This window comes from Oryctolagus cuniculus, chromosome 1 (genome assembly GCF_964237555.1).
Source record: "Oryctolagus cuniculus chromosome 1, mOryCun1.1, whole genome shotgun sequence".
In the NCBI taxonomy this organism is placed as follows: Eukaryota; Metazoa; Chordata; class Mammalia; order Lagomorpha; family Leporidae; genus Oryctolagus; species Oryctolagus cuniculus.
Genome location: NC_091432.1, coordinates 62,309,656 through 62,325,715, shown reverse-complemented (window position 1 = coordinate 62,325,715; position 16,060 = coordinate 62,309,656). Strand labels below are relative to the sequence as shown.

The following is a 16,060-nucleotide window of genomic DNA, read 5'->3' as shown; positions in this document are numbered from 1 at the left end:
TCTTTTGCCTGACACAGTCTTTTTATATCTGTTCCATTATGCAAGTACTTTTGTGGCCACATCCTTTATAGGCTGATGTAAGTTTTTGTCCTTGTGCCATTTCATTGAAGAGCTTTTGAAAATAGTTCTATTGAGGTATAATTCACATACTAGAAACTTCACTGATTTACAGTGTATAAGTCCATAATTTTCAGCAAAGTCACAGAGCTGTGCATCAGCTATATCACAAATTAATTTTAGAAAATTTTCATCATCCCAAAAAGAAACTCATAGCCACTGGCAATTGCTCTGAGGGTTTTAGTATAGAAGATGGGTTAATCAATAAATTACATATTGATCAGTGTTAAACTTGTCTTAGAGGCATGAACTAAGGGCTTAATGAATATAGTGGATAAAATCTCATCTACAAATTAGGTGTGCACAAAGTACAGTCTTACTTTTTCATAACTTGACCTATTTTCTATTTTGAAAGTCCAAATGAACAAAAATTAAAAATAATTTGGGATTCTCTTTATTTGGGTTCAAGTTTGAGAACTTTGTATTTTACCAAGAGATTGAGATAGGTGGGTTATGGATCTGTCCAGTGATGTCATCTGATGCATCTGATTGCCCTTATTACTCTGAGTCATATTTGAATATCTGTATTCAGTCCAATGCAACTCTTGTCAATTGCTTTAAATGAATTTAATTACTCAACATCTTGAACAATCCACCTTTATTGAAGTCAGAATTATCTCTCACTTATATACTTGCAGTAGTTTACTAACAATTCTCTCTGCTTCATCTTTATTTCCCCTATGCCACCATGTATATTTTACTACTGAGAATATCTTGACTTGAGATATTTTATTATTTATGATATAACAAAAGCAATAATAAAACAACAATAATATTTGATTGTAAATTCTATGTCCAAAATGTGCTGAGTATTTGTAGTAGACAGAATAAAGACCCATAAAGATATCTACACCCTAATACCTAGAACCTGGGAGTATGTCAAATGGCAAAAGGGATTTTGGAGTTGGGGGGTTTGTTGGGTTATCGGGGTGGCCCAGTTAGAGGACATGGGTACCAAAAGCATGACAGTAGAAGAACCTGATCCCTGATCCATTGTTGCTGGCTTTGAGGATGGCAGTAGGGAGCCCCAAGCCTGGGATGCAGGCAGAAGAACAGAGTATACTGAATTTCCTCTACACCTTCTGTAAAGCAGTACAGTCCCTTGAGATCTTGATTTTAGCCCAGTGAGTCCCATGTCAGCTTCTGACCTATACAACATTGAGACAGTACATTTTGAAGAAACACCCATTGTTAATTTGACTCATGCAATTACCAGAGATGAAAGGGTTCAAGTAACTTAACTAGGTCTCTCGGTTAGTATATGATGTAATCAGTATTCAAAGGCTGTCCTATTTGACACTTAGGCAATTTTCAGAGCTCATTTTTTTTAAAGAGGCTTCACATGAACATCTGTCCATCAAACAGTGCTTCCCGCTCAAGTCATATAAACCCAACAGCTTGTGTACATGCTTATGTGCCAGACTGGATGTTACCAGGCTGTCATTGTGTGTGCATATTGTTTGCACATACGTATGCTTTTTCATTGTTGAATCACATCAGAGTGAACTTCTCAAGAAGATAAAATCATCTCTTCCACCAGGTGGAGCAGATTCTAGGGCTGTGACTACTCTACTTGGGAACTGTTTGAGAATGGTCACATCTATTTTTCCTGTGGCTGACAGAGTGTTACTCTTCTCAGAGCAATAGAGTTACTGTAGTGGCATCACTGAAATTCTGTGCCACGGTCTAGTGCATTCTCATGGACCTGGAGTCTGAACTGACCAAATCACTGACACACATTGGTACACAGGGCTTCACAATGTGGCCTTTCTCACTGCCTCACTCTTGCATCAGTCTCACAGAACAGAAGCTGGTCACTTTATTACACTTTCTGAAATTCTAAGTGTAATGTTCCTTAAAAATTATATAGCAACATACTTTACTAGTTGTCAATATTGACACAATTTTATCTGAGAAACACACAATCTGTGATATCACTGGACTTCATATTAATATTTCCCAAACTTGGCAATCCAAACAGGAAGGGAAGAATTAGACCCAAGAAAATTGTGCTGCAGGGACTTACAATAAATCTTATTTATTGACTGTCAGCATTTTACTACAGTGCACAGTAAAACATTCTTCTCTATTAAATCAGCAGGTGTTTTTCAAAACTTCTAATACACAGTGCTGTGTTGCTGTGTTACAGTGGACTAGGCATTATTTTACAATGTTTACACGAGCTTTCTGAAGTGGATCTTCTAGTGTATTATTGTCTTAAAATGTCCATAATATGTCATTTCTAAAAATTTATTGAAAGGGGAATATCATAAATGCAGGTCACATTTTAAGCACAGGAACATTTATTATAGTATTATTTATAGTAGCCAAAATATAGGTAAAAATTCTCAATGATATGGAACATATAAACTATTTATAACTGGTCTTTGATGTTATATAACCTTTAAAATTCATGCATATAGTACTTCATGTGGATAGTCATATTGCATTGAGAAATAGGAAGGCAAGTTCTAGGGCAGAGATCCTTACAAGGCTGAACATAATTCGTTCTGAAATAGGAGCATGAGGCCTGAAGCAAATCAGCTAATCTAGAGTTAATGCATCCAAATTGTAGAAATAAACTTAAAAGCAAGCAAATAATGACAACACCACACCACACCAAAACAAAACAAAAAACCTGGTTGCTGCATCAAAAACTCTTCCAACTAGACCATAATTTCCAAAGAAATATTAAACCCCTACATCACTTATGAGTCCTTGAGATGGTCTGGTGAAAGCCTCTTGCTTCTCTTTCTCTGGCTCCATCCGTGTGGAATTACTAGCAGTTTTCCTACTCTGTTGATTTGGCTATCACAGAGCATTCAGTTTTAAAGTGTTTTACCTCTCCCTATGAACTTCTTCTGGTTTTTCCTTTTATTCCCATTTATCCTACTCTTCTCTGCTCTCACTGTCTTTTTGTATATGCTCCCATCAGGATTCTTCACTTATCATTACAAAACCAAAAATGCCTGCTCATTCCACCACATTATAACAATTACCTTATCTAATCTGAACCGTGAACTTTCATTTCAATGTCTGGAACATAGTATCTCATACATACTAGGTACTAAATGATAAATTTCTTGATTTGCCAAATCAATGAAAAATAATAATATTCATGCAAATAATAACAATAAGTAATAATAATGATAAATAACTGAGTGCAGAGTATATTTGTGGTAAGGCTTTTCTGTGGATTAATATTTGGTATTCTCATTTATTTTTACAAAATAAACTTATAAAGTAGATACAACTATTTTCCCCTATTAAAATAAAAGAGCAGTAGCTTGGTAGTTATTAATTAGCCTGAGGTCTTAGAACAGATGACAGAATTGTGTTTTGAATCAAGACTGTCTGGTTCCAAATATTTTGAGTTGAATTAAAGTTGTGTTGGCTCTTGATGGATAAGCAGATCCAGGGAAGGCATTCAAAATATTTATGTTCTAGGACTGGTAAACTAATCAAAATTGATTATTGTACTCTGCTTATCAACTGATTATCGGACTTTATTTGATGAATGGCTTAAATCTCTGGGGTTTGCACTAAAAAGAGCCTGGGTTTCTGCTGACTGTGTTGCATCTTGCAGCTATATTCATGGACCAGTTCCCTTCAGATGGGAATCTTTGGCATGGATGCAAGATTTTCACATTTATATCTCGTAACAACTTGAGCATCTTCTTATACTTCTGTACCTTAGAGGCTTCTATTTGAATTGTACCCTTCCCCTGTGGAATCTCATATATTTTGTGGCACATTTTTCTATGATGGTAAAAATGTCTCTCCAATCTATTGAAGTATTTTCTGGGGGCAGACTATCTTTCTATTAGTCCAGAAGTTACTTAAAAAAGAGACCAGATTTTCTTAACTTCTTGATGAATTCCTGAGAAAAAATGCATCTTTGCAGACTTCCCCTGTGATTTAGAATCTTGCGACACAAGAAGAAAATAAACAAACAAACAAAAAATGAAGCAGGACAGTTACAACACCTGCTTGGGTCAACTCTTCTTCCCTTACCCCCTTATATATAGCAGGCCTTTGTCTGGAAACACCCTCTTGACACAGCTTCCTAGGCAAAGAAGTACGTTTAATTAGTTATTCTTGAAACTACCCAGCTCTCTCGCCTCACTACTAATTGTGAAAAGTTGTAAGTCACTTATGAGTGTCCACAGTTTGCCTGCCAGTAAATATACTGGTAGCAATTTTAGGCCAGTTATCAGAGAAACTTCATATCTTCATACTCTACCAAGTAATAAAGGTGGAAGTGAACGAGGAGAGGTTGGGTAAGGTGGGAAGTATCATTATGCTCTTATAACTGTATGTATGAAATACATGAAATTTGTTCCCTTTATATAATTTTTTTTTAAAAAGAAGAGACTCATAAAGGTTTGTAGTATTTCTTTAGTCACTTACTGTTAAGTTATTATTTTCTGTGACCACACACACAGGTTAGTAGCAACTCCAAAGAGAGATTACCCAGGGAAAGTCTTGTGCTCTGAACCTGATAACCACTGTGGTAGCTTTGTTGAATGTAATTATTCAGAAACCCCTTTCCTGTCTGAATTCTGAGCCTTATGATTTTTGTGTAACTGGCAAATGATAGCTGAACAAACTCATAGATGATTCATTAACAGCACTTCTCCCTTACTCTGGCCCTATGTAAAGATTTGTCCCACAGCTGTTTAGGGGTTCAATTGCTCTTGAATGAGGACTGAAATTATTGCCCATCCTGTGTACTTCCAACTGATAGCCCGTTCCTGAAGACTTCTTTCTTACTGTGCAGGTTTGGTGATGAAAAAAATTTAGTTGGGAGATTAGAACCACCATGAACCGTATCCAAAGGTCTATATTGGATCTCACATAATACTTGATCACTGATCTAGTAGCATGGGCTGTAATAACATTGTTTATAGCAACACTTATGTATTAAAATCTTGGATTTTAGGATCCCCATATGTCCTTAGAAGTTATTGAGACCCCAGAGAGAACTGCTTTTGGTTATATTGATTGATAGATTTTATCATATTAGCTATTAAAATTGGGAATTCGAAAAAAAAGTATATTCCTTTGGGGAAGTAAGAGTGAAGCTAGATTGTAAAAAATTGCCATTTATTATCTAATAGGAACACCAAGGGTTAGCAGGACACAGCTGTTTAGAGTTATCTCATAGGAATTTGCTTTTCTGCTGGGAGAAGGCACTCATCAGGCAGCTCCTGAGGTCCTTATAAAGACCATCTTTCTCTAATTTGATAGCTCTTTCATTCTTGAAATTTCTTCCTATGGGATCTCCTGGCAAAAGGGAGACTCTGGATATGGCGTGAGGGGGAAGAGCCATTCGGGGACTGATCCCCAGCTTGAGTGGAGAAGGATCTGTTTGCCTGTAGGTTTGTGAAGTTAATGCAGTTCATTCACTTTTTTGACTCACTGCTGCCTATGATGACCCTTCAAAGAGCAGGGAGCAGAATCAAATCACTCTCCAGACCCAAGAATTCTTCTGTGTATGAGGTCAGTATTTTCTAGTGAATTAAAAACTTCTATGAATATGCTAGGCATGTGTAACCTTTAGATAGTTTAGAATAATTCAGAGGAAATTGGTGACCACAATCCAGCATTATATATTAAATAAATTCACATATTATGTCAATTTAATGTTCAAGGTAGTTATCACAGATATAGACTACAATCATGGGCATGTGTTCATTCCACAATTCTTTAAAATTAAATCCTTTTTAGATAAAATGTAGCAACAGCATGATGCTGGTATTGGAGAGAACAGAGTTCAATTCCTGGATCTGACATCAGTTAGGTGAATGTGAGAGAGTAATATGTTTCCTGTACGTGACAGTTTTTAAAATTTTAGCCTGTTTTCTCATCTGTAATAAGGAGATAACACCCAAAGGTAGGGTTGATATAATGATAGTGCTGGATGGGAAAAATGGTAATGAGGCTGCCTATTCAGATCTTCCTGGTGGTCTGGTTACAGAGATGTTTAAGTCATAGTTCCAGTCGTGGAAGAATCCTCAGTGGAGGAGAAAGAGACATCTAAATATATCCTTCCAAGAACAGTCGTTTAAGATTAGCTTACTGGTTTTAGTCCAAGACAACTTAAGGGTGGTTTAAGAAACATGTCATTTTTTGATATGAAAAGCTGTTCCTGCCCCAAAATTTAGAAAGAGTTCCCTGTATTAGAAGAGTCTTATATGTTTCCCTTTGATTATTGCAAATAGATATCATCATAATAAGTGGTAAGTGGAAAGAGGGACTCAGATACAGTGAAGAAAACTGTATGGCATATTGGGGGCATTGATACTTTACCACTATTGTTATCAGAGAGAAACCCAGCTTGAATACTTAGCTAATCCATTGAGGTTGCCTTCCTTTCACTATTTACTTTTATTTACATTTTTTGGTATACACAGTAGTCATTTAGTTATTAAATTAGTTATATTTTATTGTGGTAGGAACACTAATGTGCTGTTGACCTATTTAAACAGCATGATACAGTATTATAAACTATAGGGATGGTGTTGTTTAGCAGTTCTCTAGAAATTACTCATCTTGCATAACTGAAAATTATTGTTGAAAAGCAACCACCACTCTACAGGCTGTTTTAGACTCCTCCACGTTGTAGTATGTGCCAGAACTTACTGTTTTTATAGCTAAGTAGTATTCTACCTTGTGCATGTTCTACACTTTATTTATTCATGCATCTGTTGATGGATATTTAGGTTTTTTCCCACATTTTCCCTATTGTGAATAATGCTTCAAGAACATTGATAGATATTTGTTCAATATACTGACTTCATTTCCTTTGGATGTATACTCAGAAGTGGAATTCCTGGATCATATGGTAGCTCTATTAGTTTTTTGAGGAAGCTCCATATTGTTTTCCTTAATGGCTGTGCCAAGTAATATTTCCATCAACAGTGTGCGAAGACTTCTTTTTATCCACACTTACATTTTGTGTCTTTGGTAACAGCTGTGTTAATAGGTATGATGTGGTATTGTGATTTTGATTTGTCTTTCATGATGATTAGTGATGTTGAACATCATCTCATGTTCCTGTTGGCCATTTGATTATTTTGTATAATTGTTTACTGTAACAAGAAGGGCATTAAATGGAAGGTCTGCTTCCTTATCTTTAAAATAAAGAGAGTATTATGTTAAGTCCTTATATAATATCATGTCTTCTAGAAAAAAATTGCTTTTGTCACCATGTCTAAATTTGAGCAAAGTTCCAGAGACAGAGATGAGTATCAGATTAATAAGAAAATTGTTAGTTTTCCTTCTATTTTTGAAACATGCTAATATATTTTACTTCTAATTTGAGGAGGTCATATATCAGTAATCATAGTATTTGCCTTATTTTTTAAGATTTTATTTTTATTTATTTATTTGAGAGGTAGAGCTAGAACAGAGAGAAGGAAAGACAGAGAGAAAGATCTTTCATCCACTATTTTACTCCCCAAATGGCTGCAATGGTTGAAGCTGGACCCTCCGAAGCCAGGGGCCAGGAGACTCTTCTGGGTCTCCCACATGGGTGCAAGGGCCCAAGGACTTGGGCTGTCTTTTGCTGCTTTCCCAGGCCACAGCAGACAGCTGGATCAGAAGAGGAGAAGCTGGGACTTGAAGTGGTGCCCATATGGGATGCCTGTGCCATAGGTGGAGGATTAGCCCAGTATGCCATGGTGCCGGCCCAGTATTTGCCTTATTATTAAGAGTCTATGATCTACTACTACTTTTAAACACTTAATTAATTTATCTAACATATTTTAAATGCTAGCATGTCAGATGTTCTCTTCTGCTCTGGGATCGTGCTTCTGACAAAAACTGATGAAGTCCTTGTGTTTTAATGGGGAGTCATTTTCACCTTAATAGTTGTGTCTCTGCAGTCTCATTAGAAGGCACTTCTGCCTTCCTTAAATACCATTGTTCCCTAGGGTTCTCTCTTCTGATCTCTTTTCAACTAGATTTATTAGTCCAAGATATTTTTCATCACTCATATGACTTCAGTTACAAACATCATTTATAACAACTATCAATCCTTATTATCAGGGAAGAAGTCACGTTCCCTGGGTTGCGAAGGTACAGACACATTTTGATTCTCGCATGTGAATTACAGGCTTGTGTTTCAACTGAGATCCAAAAGCTGACTCCAAAATTCATAGAATTCTGTTTCGTTTGGCATTGTCTCTCTCTCTCTCTCTCTCTTTTTTTTTTTTTTTGGACAGGCAGAGTGGACAGTGAGAGAGAGAGACAGAGAGAAAGGTCTTCCTTTGCCGTTGGTTCACCCTCCAATGGCCGCCACGGCTGGCGCATCGTGCTGATCCAAATGCAGGAGCCAGGTGCTTCTCCTGGTCTCCCATGGGGTGCAGGGCCCAAGCACTTGGGTCATCCTCCACTGCACTCCCGGGCCCTAGCAGAGAGCTGGTCTGGAAGAGGGGCAACCGGGACAGAATCCGGCGCCCCGACTGGGACTAGAACCTGGTGTGCCAGCACCGCTAGGTGGAGGATTAGCCTATTGAGCCGCAGTGCCGGCCTGGCATTGTCTCTTAACTCATTATTTTCCAGCCTTTATTTATTTATTTATTTATTTTGAGTACTCAAACATTTTTCTTTCTCTCCCCTCAAATACCTACAGAAATGTTCTTTTGAATGCATTTCCTGTAACCAATTATTCTCACCCAAATCTAGCTCCTATATATTCAATCAGAATGAAGATCACCAAGTTACAATAAACTCAAGCGTTTTTCTTTAGAGTCATATATAGGCCTTCTTGTATCCAATTCTAACTCTGGTCCCTGTATACAATGGCACTTTATAGGTATTCAAATGTTTTTTAAGTGAATACATGCAATAACTACTGAAAGTGGGACATTATAAACCATGCATTCTTTCTGTAAATAAAAATGCAGCAACAGAACCAATAAAGAGGAATTTCTTCAAACCTACAGATTTGTTGGTCGGGGTGAGTGCACAATTATATCTCCAAATGGAGGAGGAAGACCACCCCCTGCACTGGCCAATCTATTCTTTTCTTAAATTTGTATTTAATTTATACAAGTTTCATGTATTTCATATATACAGATTTAGGAATATAATGATACTTCCCCCTCCACCCTCCTTCCTGCCCATGCTATAATCCTTCCTCCTCCTCCCTCTCATATTCCTACTCTTAATATTTACAAAAATATATTTTCAGTTTACTTAATGATCATATAGTTAACTCCATGCTAAAGTAAAAGAATTCAACAAATAGTATGAAGAAAAGAAAACAGTGTTCTTCAGTGGAAGAGACAAGGGCTATAAACAATCATTGAATCTCAAAATGTCTATTTCACTCCAATACATTATGTTTTAGGTACTCTACTAGTTACCTTGGATCAAGGAAAACATATGATATCTGTCTCTTTGGGACTGGCTTACTTCACTAAGTACAATGGTTTCTAGTTGTGTCCATCTTATCGCAAAAGACAGGATTTCATTCTTTTTTTTTTCTTTTTTCAGCTGAGTAGTACTCCATAGTGTATATATATCATACTTTCTTTATCAAGTCAATAGTTGATGGACATCTGGGTTGGTTCCATATCTTAGCTATTGTGAATTGTACTGCAATGGACATGAGGGTACAGATAACTCTTTCATATGCTGATTTCTTTTTGATCAATTTATTCTTTTTTTAAAAAAAAGATTTATTTATTTATTTGAAAGTCAGAGTTGCACAGAGAGAGAAGGAGAGGCAGAGGAGAGAGAGACAGAGACAGAGAGAGACAGAGAGAGAGATAGAGATAGAGAGAGAGAGAGGTGTCTTCTATCTGCTGGTTCACTCCTCATTTGGCTGCAATGCTTTCCCAGGCCATAGCAAGAGCTGGATTGGAAGTGGAGCAGCTGGGTCTCGAACTGTTGCACAGATGGGATGCCAGCACTGCAGACGGCTTCATCTGCTATGCCACAGCACCGGCCCCCAATCTATTCTTAATGACCTTTCATAAGGATGGAAAATTTAATAAACTTGCTCAGATAGTCCTACTCTATTTACTGTCAATGAGATTTCAATGAAATTGTTTCTTTCACAAATTGCTCTTGTGAAGTTATTTCTTTTAACTTTAAGATCAGAATTATTTTGAGAAAACAAAATACAATGCAAAGGATAGGATTTCACATCTCAAGACATCTCCCCAATATTAAATCTATAGATTACAAATCATTTTCATAGTAGATATTTTTGTACACGTTTTAGAGGTATTCAGTAGTGGGACATAAATTAATCTCTGTTTCTATATTTAACAGGAGGGCGAAGAAAGTTAGTTTTAAGTCATTTTTCTTCTGATAGAATTTCCCTTAAACATAATCAGGATCTCAACTATTACCTTTATGTACAAACCCAATTCCTAATATAGCAACCACTGTGGTATATTTCTATATACTTAATTGCTTCTTTCTTGGTATTAGCTTTCTTTTGTCAATACCTATTGTATATTTATTTAGTCAAGCACTTTCTAGAAAATAGCTAATGTTATCTAATTCTCATAGCTTCATTGTGTACACAAGGACTTAAACATCTTTATAGCATTCAGGACTCTGGCTAGGAAATAGAGAAATGAAGAAAAGCAGGGTGAATTGCTTTTTATATTGGCTTACAGTTGCCCAGAAATGTCCTGTCTGCCCATATTCATAGAATTGGACAATATTTCCATTATGTAATATTTTTTATGTGTGATGTAAATATACTAACACCTTGTTATCACATATGTGACTCTTGCTGAAGCCATTTTCTTCACAGTTTAGCACTCTATCTTCCTCTCAAAAATCAATTCCACATCTAAGCTAATAGTAATGCTGATGCATTTCCATTGAAGAATAGGACAAGGCTCATTGATTATCATAAATTGTTATGTAGAAGAGATAAAAAACATTTTTCTTCCTTATTAATACAGGATATGGTCCTTTCCCCCAAGGAAATCTGCCTCCTTCACACGTCATGCCATCTTTTAACCAGAGCATTTTCCACCCTACTGCCTTCTTCCTTACTGGCATCCCTGGCCTTGAAAACTCTCACGTCTGGATCTCCATCCCATTCTGTTGTCTCTATGCCATGGCCATCTCTGGGAACAGCATGATCCTTTTTGTCATCATCACTGACTCAAGCCTCCATGAGCCTATGTATTACTTCCTCTCCATGTTGTCCTTCACTGACCTGGGTCTGTGTCTTTCTACATTGGTTACCATGCTAGGTGTTTTCTGGTTTAATGCTCGAGAAATCAGCTTTGATGCCTGCATTGGCCAAATGTTCTTCATCCATGGCTTTACATTCATGGAATCCTCTGTACTCCTGGCAATGGCCTTTGACCGCTTCATTGCCATCTGTAACCCACTGAGATACGCCACAATCTTAACCAACTCACGGATCATCAAAGTGGGCTTTGCAATCATTATTAGGGGGACAACAGCTCTAGTGCCTTTACTCCTGCTCCTTAAGCAACTGTCTTTCTGCCAAAGTCATGTGCTCCATCATTCCTATTGCTTCCATCCTGATGTGATGAAGCTCTCATGTTCAGACACCAGGATCAACAGCGCATTTGGCCTCACCATTGTCATCTCTACGGCTGGCTTGGACTCTGTTTTGATCCTCCTCTCCTATGTTCTGATCATCCACTCTGTGCTCAGCATTGCCTCCCCTGAGGAACGGAAAAAGGCGTTCGGTACTTGTGTCTCACACATAAGTGCTGTTGCCATCTTCTACATCCCCATGATCAGTTTGTCACTGGTACATAGGTTTGGGAAGCATGCCCCTCCCCTTGTACACACTCTTATTGCCAATGTTTATCTGCTCATCCCTCCTGTAATGAATCCCATCATCTACAGTGTAAAGACCAAGCAAATTCGCAAGGCTGTGCTCAAAGTATTCTTCTTAAACTAAATTGGGAAATTTTTAGAGTAAACTTTTTTTTCAAAGTCTTCTCTGACCGATGTTTGATCATTCAGTAGTGTGAGTTGACACTGTACTTTGAAAAAGCCGATTCTGCATGCTTTCTCTTTGTTCTAATGACCCACTAATTATTATTTATACTGATCCAGATTGTGGATTCTTTGAGGGTAAGGACTATACCTTGTGTATTTCTGACCTATCATAAATGCTACACATGGCACACTGTAGGGTCATGGCTAAATTATATCTGTAATCTTGTATAAATTATGTCATACTTTGGGGGCCAGTTTCACCATTTCTAGAGTGTATAACTATACAAGGTGTGTCTCATATATTATATAGATCATTAGGAAAGGTTAAGGTTTCAGTAATCCTTAAAGTTTGTTGATAATTATTATTATTTCCCAAAACAGATTATTTGTGATTGAGGAATTCAAATAGGCACAATGAAGAAGAAATATGGATGAAAGTAATTTCCTAATTCTTAAAAGCTACCTAGAGGCCGGCGCCGCAGCTCACTAGGCTAATCCTCTGCCTTGTGGCGCCGGCACACCGGGTTCTAGTCCCAGTTGGGGCTTTGGATTCTGTCCCGGTTGCCCCTCTTCCAGGCCAGCTCTCTGCTGTGGCCAGGAAGTGCAGTGGAGGATGGCCCAAGTGCTTGGGCCCTGCATCCCATGGGAGACCAGGATAAGTACCTGGCTCCTGCCTTCGGATCAGTGTGGTGTGCCGGCCGCAGCGTGCCGGCCGCAGTGGCCATTGGAGGGTGAACCAACGGCAAAGGAAGACCTTTCTCTTTGTCTCTCTCTCTCACTGTCCACTCTGCTTGTCAAAAAAATAAAAAATAAAAAAAGCTACCTAGAAGTCACTGTGGTCTCTGTATTAATATTTTAATTATAGCAGACCTAATGATTCATCTTCTAAATATGTATATGAAGAGAAAATGAGAAAGAATGGAAAGCTGTAGTTTGATATTTAACACATCACTATACATTTCAATCTTTGTACAACTTGGAAACTGCTTATACACTTACATTATGGTATTGATTAAATAAAGTATGAAGTACAGTGTAAAAAGCTAAATTGGCATAAATATATATTGTGTATTTTATCAGAAAAGTTACATTAGTACAGAGTACTTATCATGTATATTTTTCATGTGGATATACATACACATAACACATACACACACATACATATATTTAAAAGGTATGGATAGGCACATCCCAAGTTTTTAAAAGTGCTTCTCATTTGATGGGTGGATATTGTTTTGTTTACATTTTCTGTAAAATTTCCTGCGATTTATAAGTAATAATGAGGTTTTCTTTTCTTTTTACTTTTTAGATAATGAATTAATAAATTTCAATTTAAAGCCTTCTAAAGAATACAACAATGTTTTTGTTCTTCACCCTTCATGGGATTCTCATTCTAGGAATCCTCACCCTCTTACTTCACATAGCCCCTGGACTTCTTTATAACATGGCATCCACTTTCCATTTGTACTCATTACTGTTCTCAGTGTGATCCATCACCAGAATACCAGATCCACCTGATATTCTTGGTTAAAGGGAGGTTTTCTTAATTCTACCCCAGAACTACTTATTAAGAAACTCTTGAGATGAGGTTTATGAATTTACAGTTTAATAAACCATGTACAGACTATCACGCATGTTAGAGTGATCCTTTTCTGGGGTTTGGGGTAACATCGACTTCTGAAAAACACCATGAACATCTTGCTTCTAGGTTTTGATCATTTTTCTCTCTTTAAGTAAAATCTCCACTCCCCTTGTTCTTCAGCTTGTTCGTCTTTTATTCTTCCAGGTGCCATTAATAAATCTTTGTATTGCAGGTAGTCAAGTATCTTTTCCTCTGCTAACTTGAGATTTTCTTTGAAATCAGGCATTGTACTTTGGAAGCTGGGATGATTTGCACAGAACCAAATACAATGCTTTGTTAATAATAGTTACAAATATATACATATTAGCTGTACTTTGGAAATTTATATTTATTAAATAAAAGTTAAAAAACAAATATATACATATTAATTTAAACGTATTTTTTCATAATAACATATATATTATATATTTTAAGCATTTTTATTCTGGAAAAAACTTTTGGAACTATGGATAAAACTATGAACAATGAAAAGGATCTCCATTCTTAAGATGTATACAACCCCACTAAACATGTCTAAAGTCAAACAACTTTTTAACCAGTTGTTTCTTAAGAATTATCTGCTGTGTACCAGACACTGAAGATCATGGTGCTGAACTCTCACTTCACCAGGAAGAGACTGAATGGAAAATAACCAACACAGGAAGTCTGATGAACACAGGAAGTCTAATGAACAAAATACAGCTCCCGGGAATTCACTGTTTAATAAAGCAGGTACAGAATGCCCTCACTTCACAATAAAGCATAAAGGTAAGTGACTTGAACTTCATGGATGGTCAAGAAAAGTTTTGAAAAAAAAGAGTTTTGGAAATAGGGCAATCATATATTTAATTTTTTAAAAAATAAATATACTAAAGAATGTCCTTTTGAAAGCAATAATTTTGGCTTATGGTGCAATAAGAAAGGTAATTCATGAAGTATCAATTATAGATAATTTTTTTTATTCAAGTTGCTACCATATCCTGAAAAACAGAAGGCAGTTATGATCATGCTATAGCACTTATTCTGGTTTTTGGTACAATATTTTTAAAAGTGAGAGTGCTGCTGTGAAGGGCATGCATGCCCATTATTCTTCTTTCAAATGACAAGAAGGACATATTTTCCATTTTAAAGCATGTTGTCAGATGTTATTTTTTTAACTTTCTTTTTTCTTTAACTTTTATTTAATGAATATAAATTTCCAAAGTACAGCTTATGGATTACAATGGCTTCCCCCACATACTGTCCCTCCCACCCACTACCCTCCCCTTTCCCACTCCCTCTCCCCTTCCATTCACATCAAGATTCATTTTCGATTATCTTAATATACAGAAGATCAGCTTAGTATACATTAAGTAAAGATTGCAACAGTTTGCTCCCACACAGAAACATAAAGTGAAAAATAATAGATGATTTTTTTTAAATGATGATGTAATCAAATCAGACCTATTGTCATGTTTAATCCCAGTGAGAGTCAAGTTGGGAGTTGATAATTTCTTTTCTTTTCTTTTTTTTTTTTTTTTTACAGAGGATCAGTTTAGTATACATTAAGTAAGGATTTCAACAGTTTGCACCCCCATAGAAACACAAAGTGAAATATATTGTTTGGGTACTCATTATAGCATTAAATCTCAATACACAGCACATTAAGGACAGAGATCCTACATGAGGAGTAAGTGCACAGTGACTCCTGTTGTTGACTTTACCAATTGACACTCCTGTCTATGGCATCAGCAATCTCCCTATGCTCCAGTCATGAGTTTCCAAGGCTATGGAAGCCCCTTGAGTTCTCCGACTCTTATCTTGTTTAGACAAGGTCATAGTCAAAGTGGAGGTTCTCTCCTCCCTTCAGAGAAAGGTACCTCCTTCTTTGAAGACCTGTTCTTTCCACTGGGATCTCACTCACAGAGATCTTTTGCCAGAGTGTCTTGGCTTTCCATGCCTGAAATACTCTCATGGGCTTTTCAGCCAGATCGGAATGCCTTTAGGGCTGATTCTGAGGCCAGAGTGCTATTTAGGACATCTGCCATTCTATGAGTCTGCTGAGTATCTCACTTCCCATGTTGGATCACTCTCCCCTTTATTTATTCCATCGGTTAGTGTTAGCAGGTACTAGACTTGTTTATGTGCTCCCTTTGACTCTTAGTCCTTTCATTATGATCAATTGTGAACTGAAATTGATCACTGGGACTAGTGAGATGGCATTGGTACATGCCACCTTGATGGGATTAAATTGGAGTCCCCTGATATGTTTCTAACTCTACCATTTGGGGCAAGTCAGCTTGAGCATGTCCCAAATTGTACATCTCTTCCCTCTCTTATTCCTACTCTTATGTTTAACAGGGATCACATTTCAGTTAAATTTCA

The 16,060-nt window shown here is 37.0% G+C and overlaps 1 protein-coding gene across 1 annotated transcript; it reads left to right on the top strand.

Annotated features, from left to right (window-relative positions):
• Positions 1-11,095: 11,095 nt before the first annotated feature.
• OLFR561 (olfactory receptor 561) lies at positions 11,096-12,034 on the top strand. Its single transcript, NM_001171426.1, has one exon. It carries the CDS (start codon positions 11,096-11,098, stop codon positions 12,032-12,034), a length of 939 nt encoding a protein of 312 aa, NP_001164897.1.
• The last annotated feature ends 4,026 nt before the right edge of the window (positions 12,035-16,060 follow it).

Bases quoted from the DNA above. Each gene is read 5' to 3' on its own strand.
- OLFR561 (NM_001171426.1), top strand. From the start codon at position 11,096: ATGCCATCTTTTAACCAGAGCATTTTCCACCCTACTGCCTTCTTCCTT.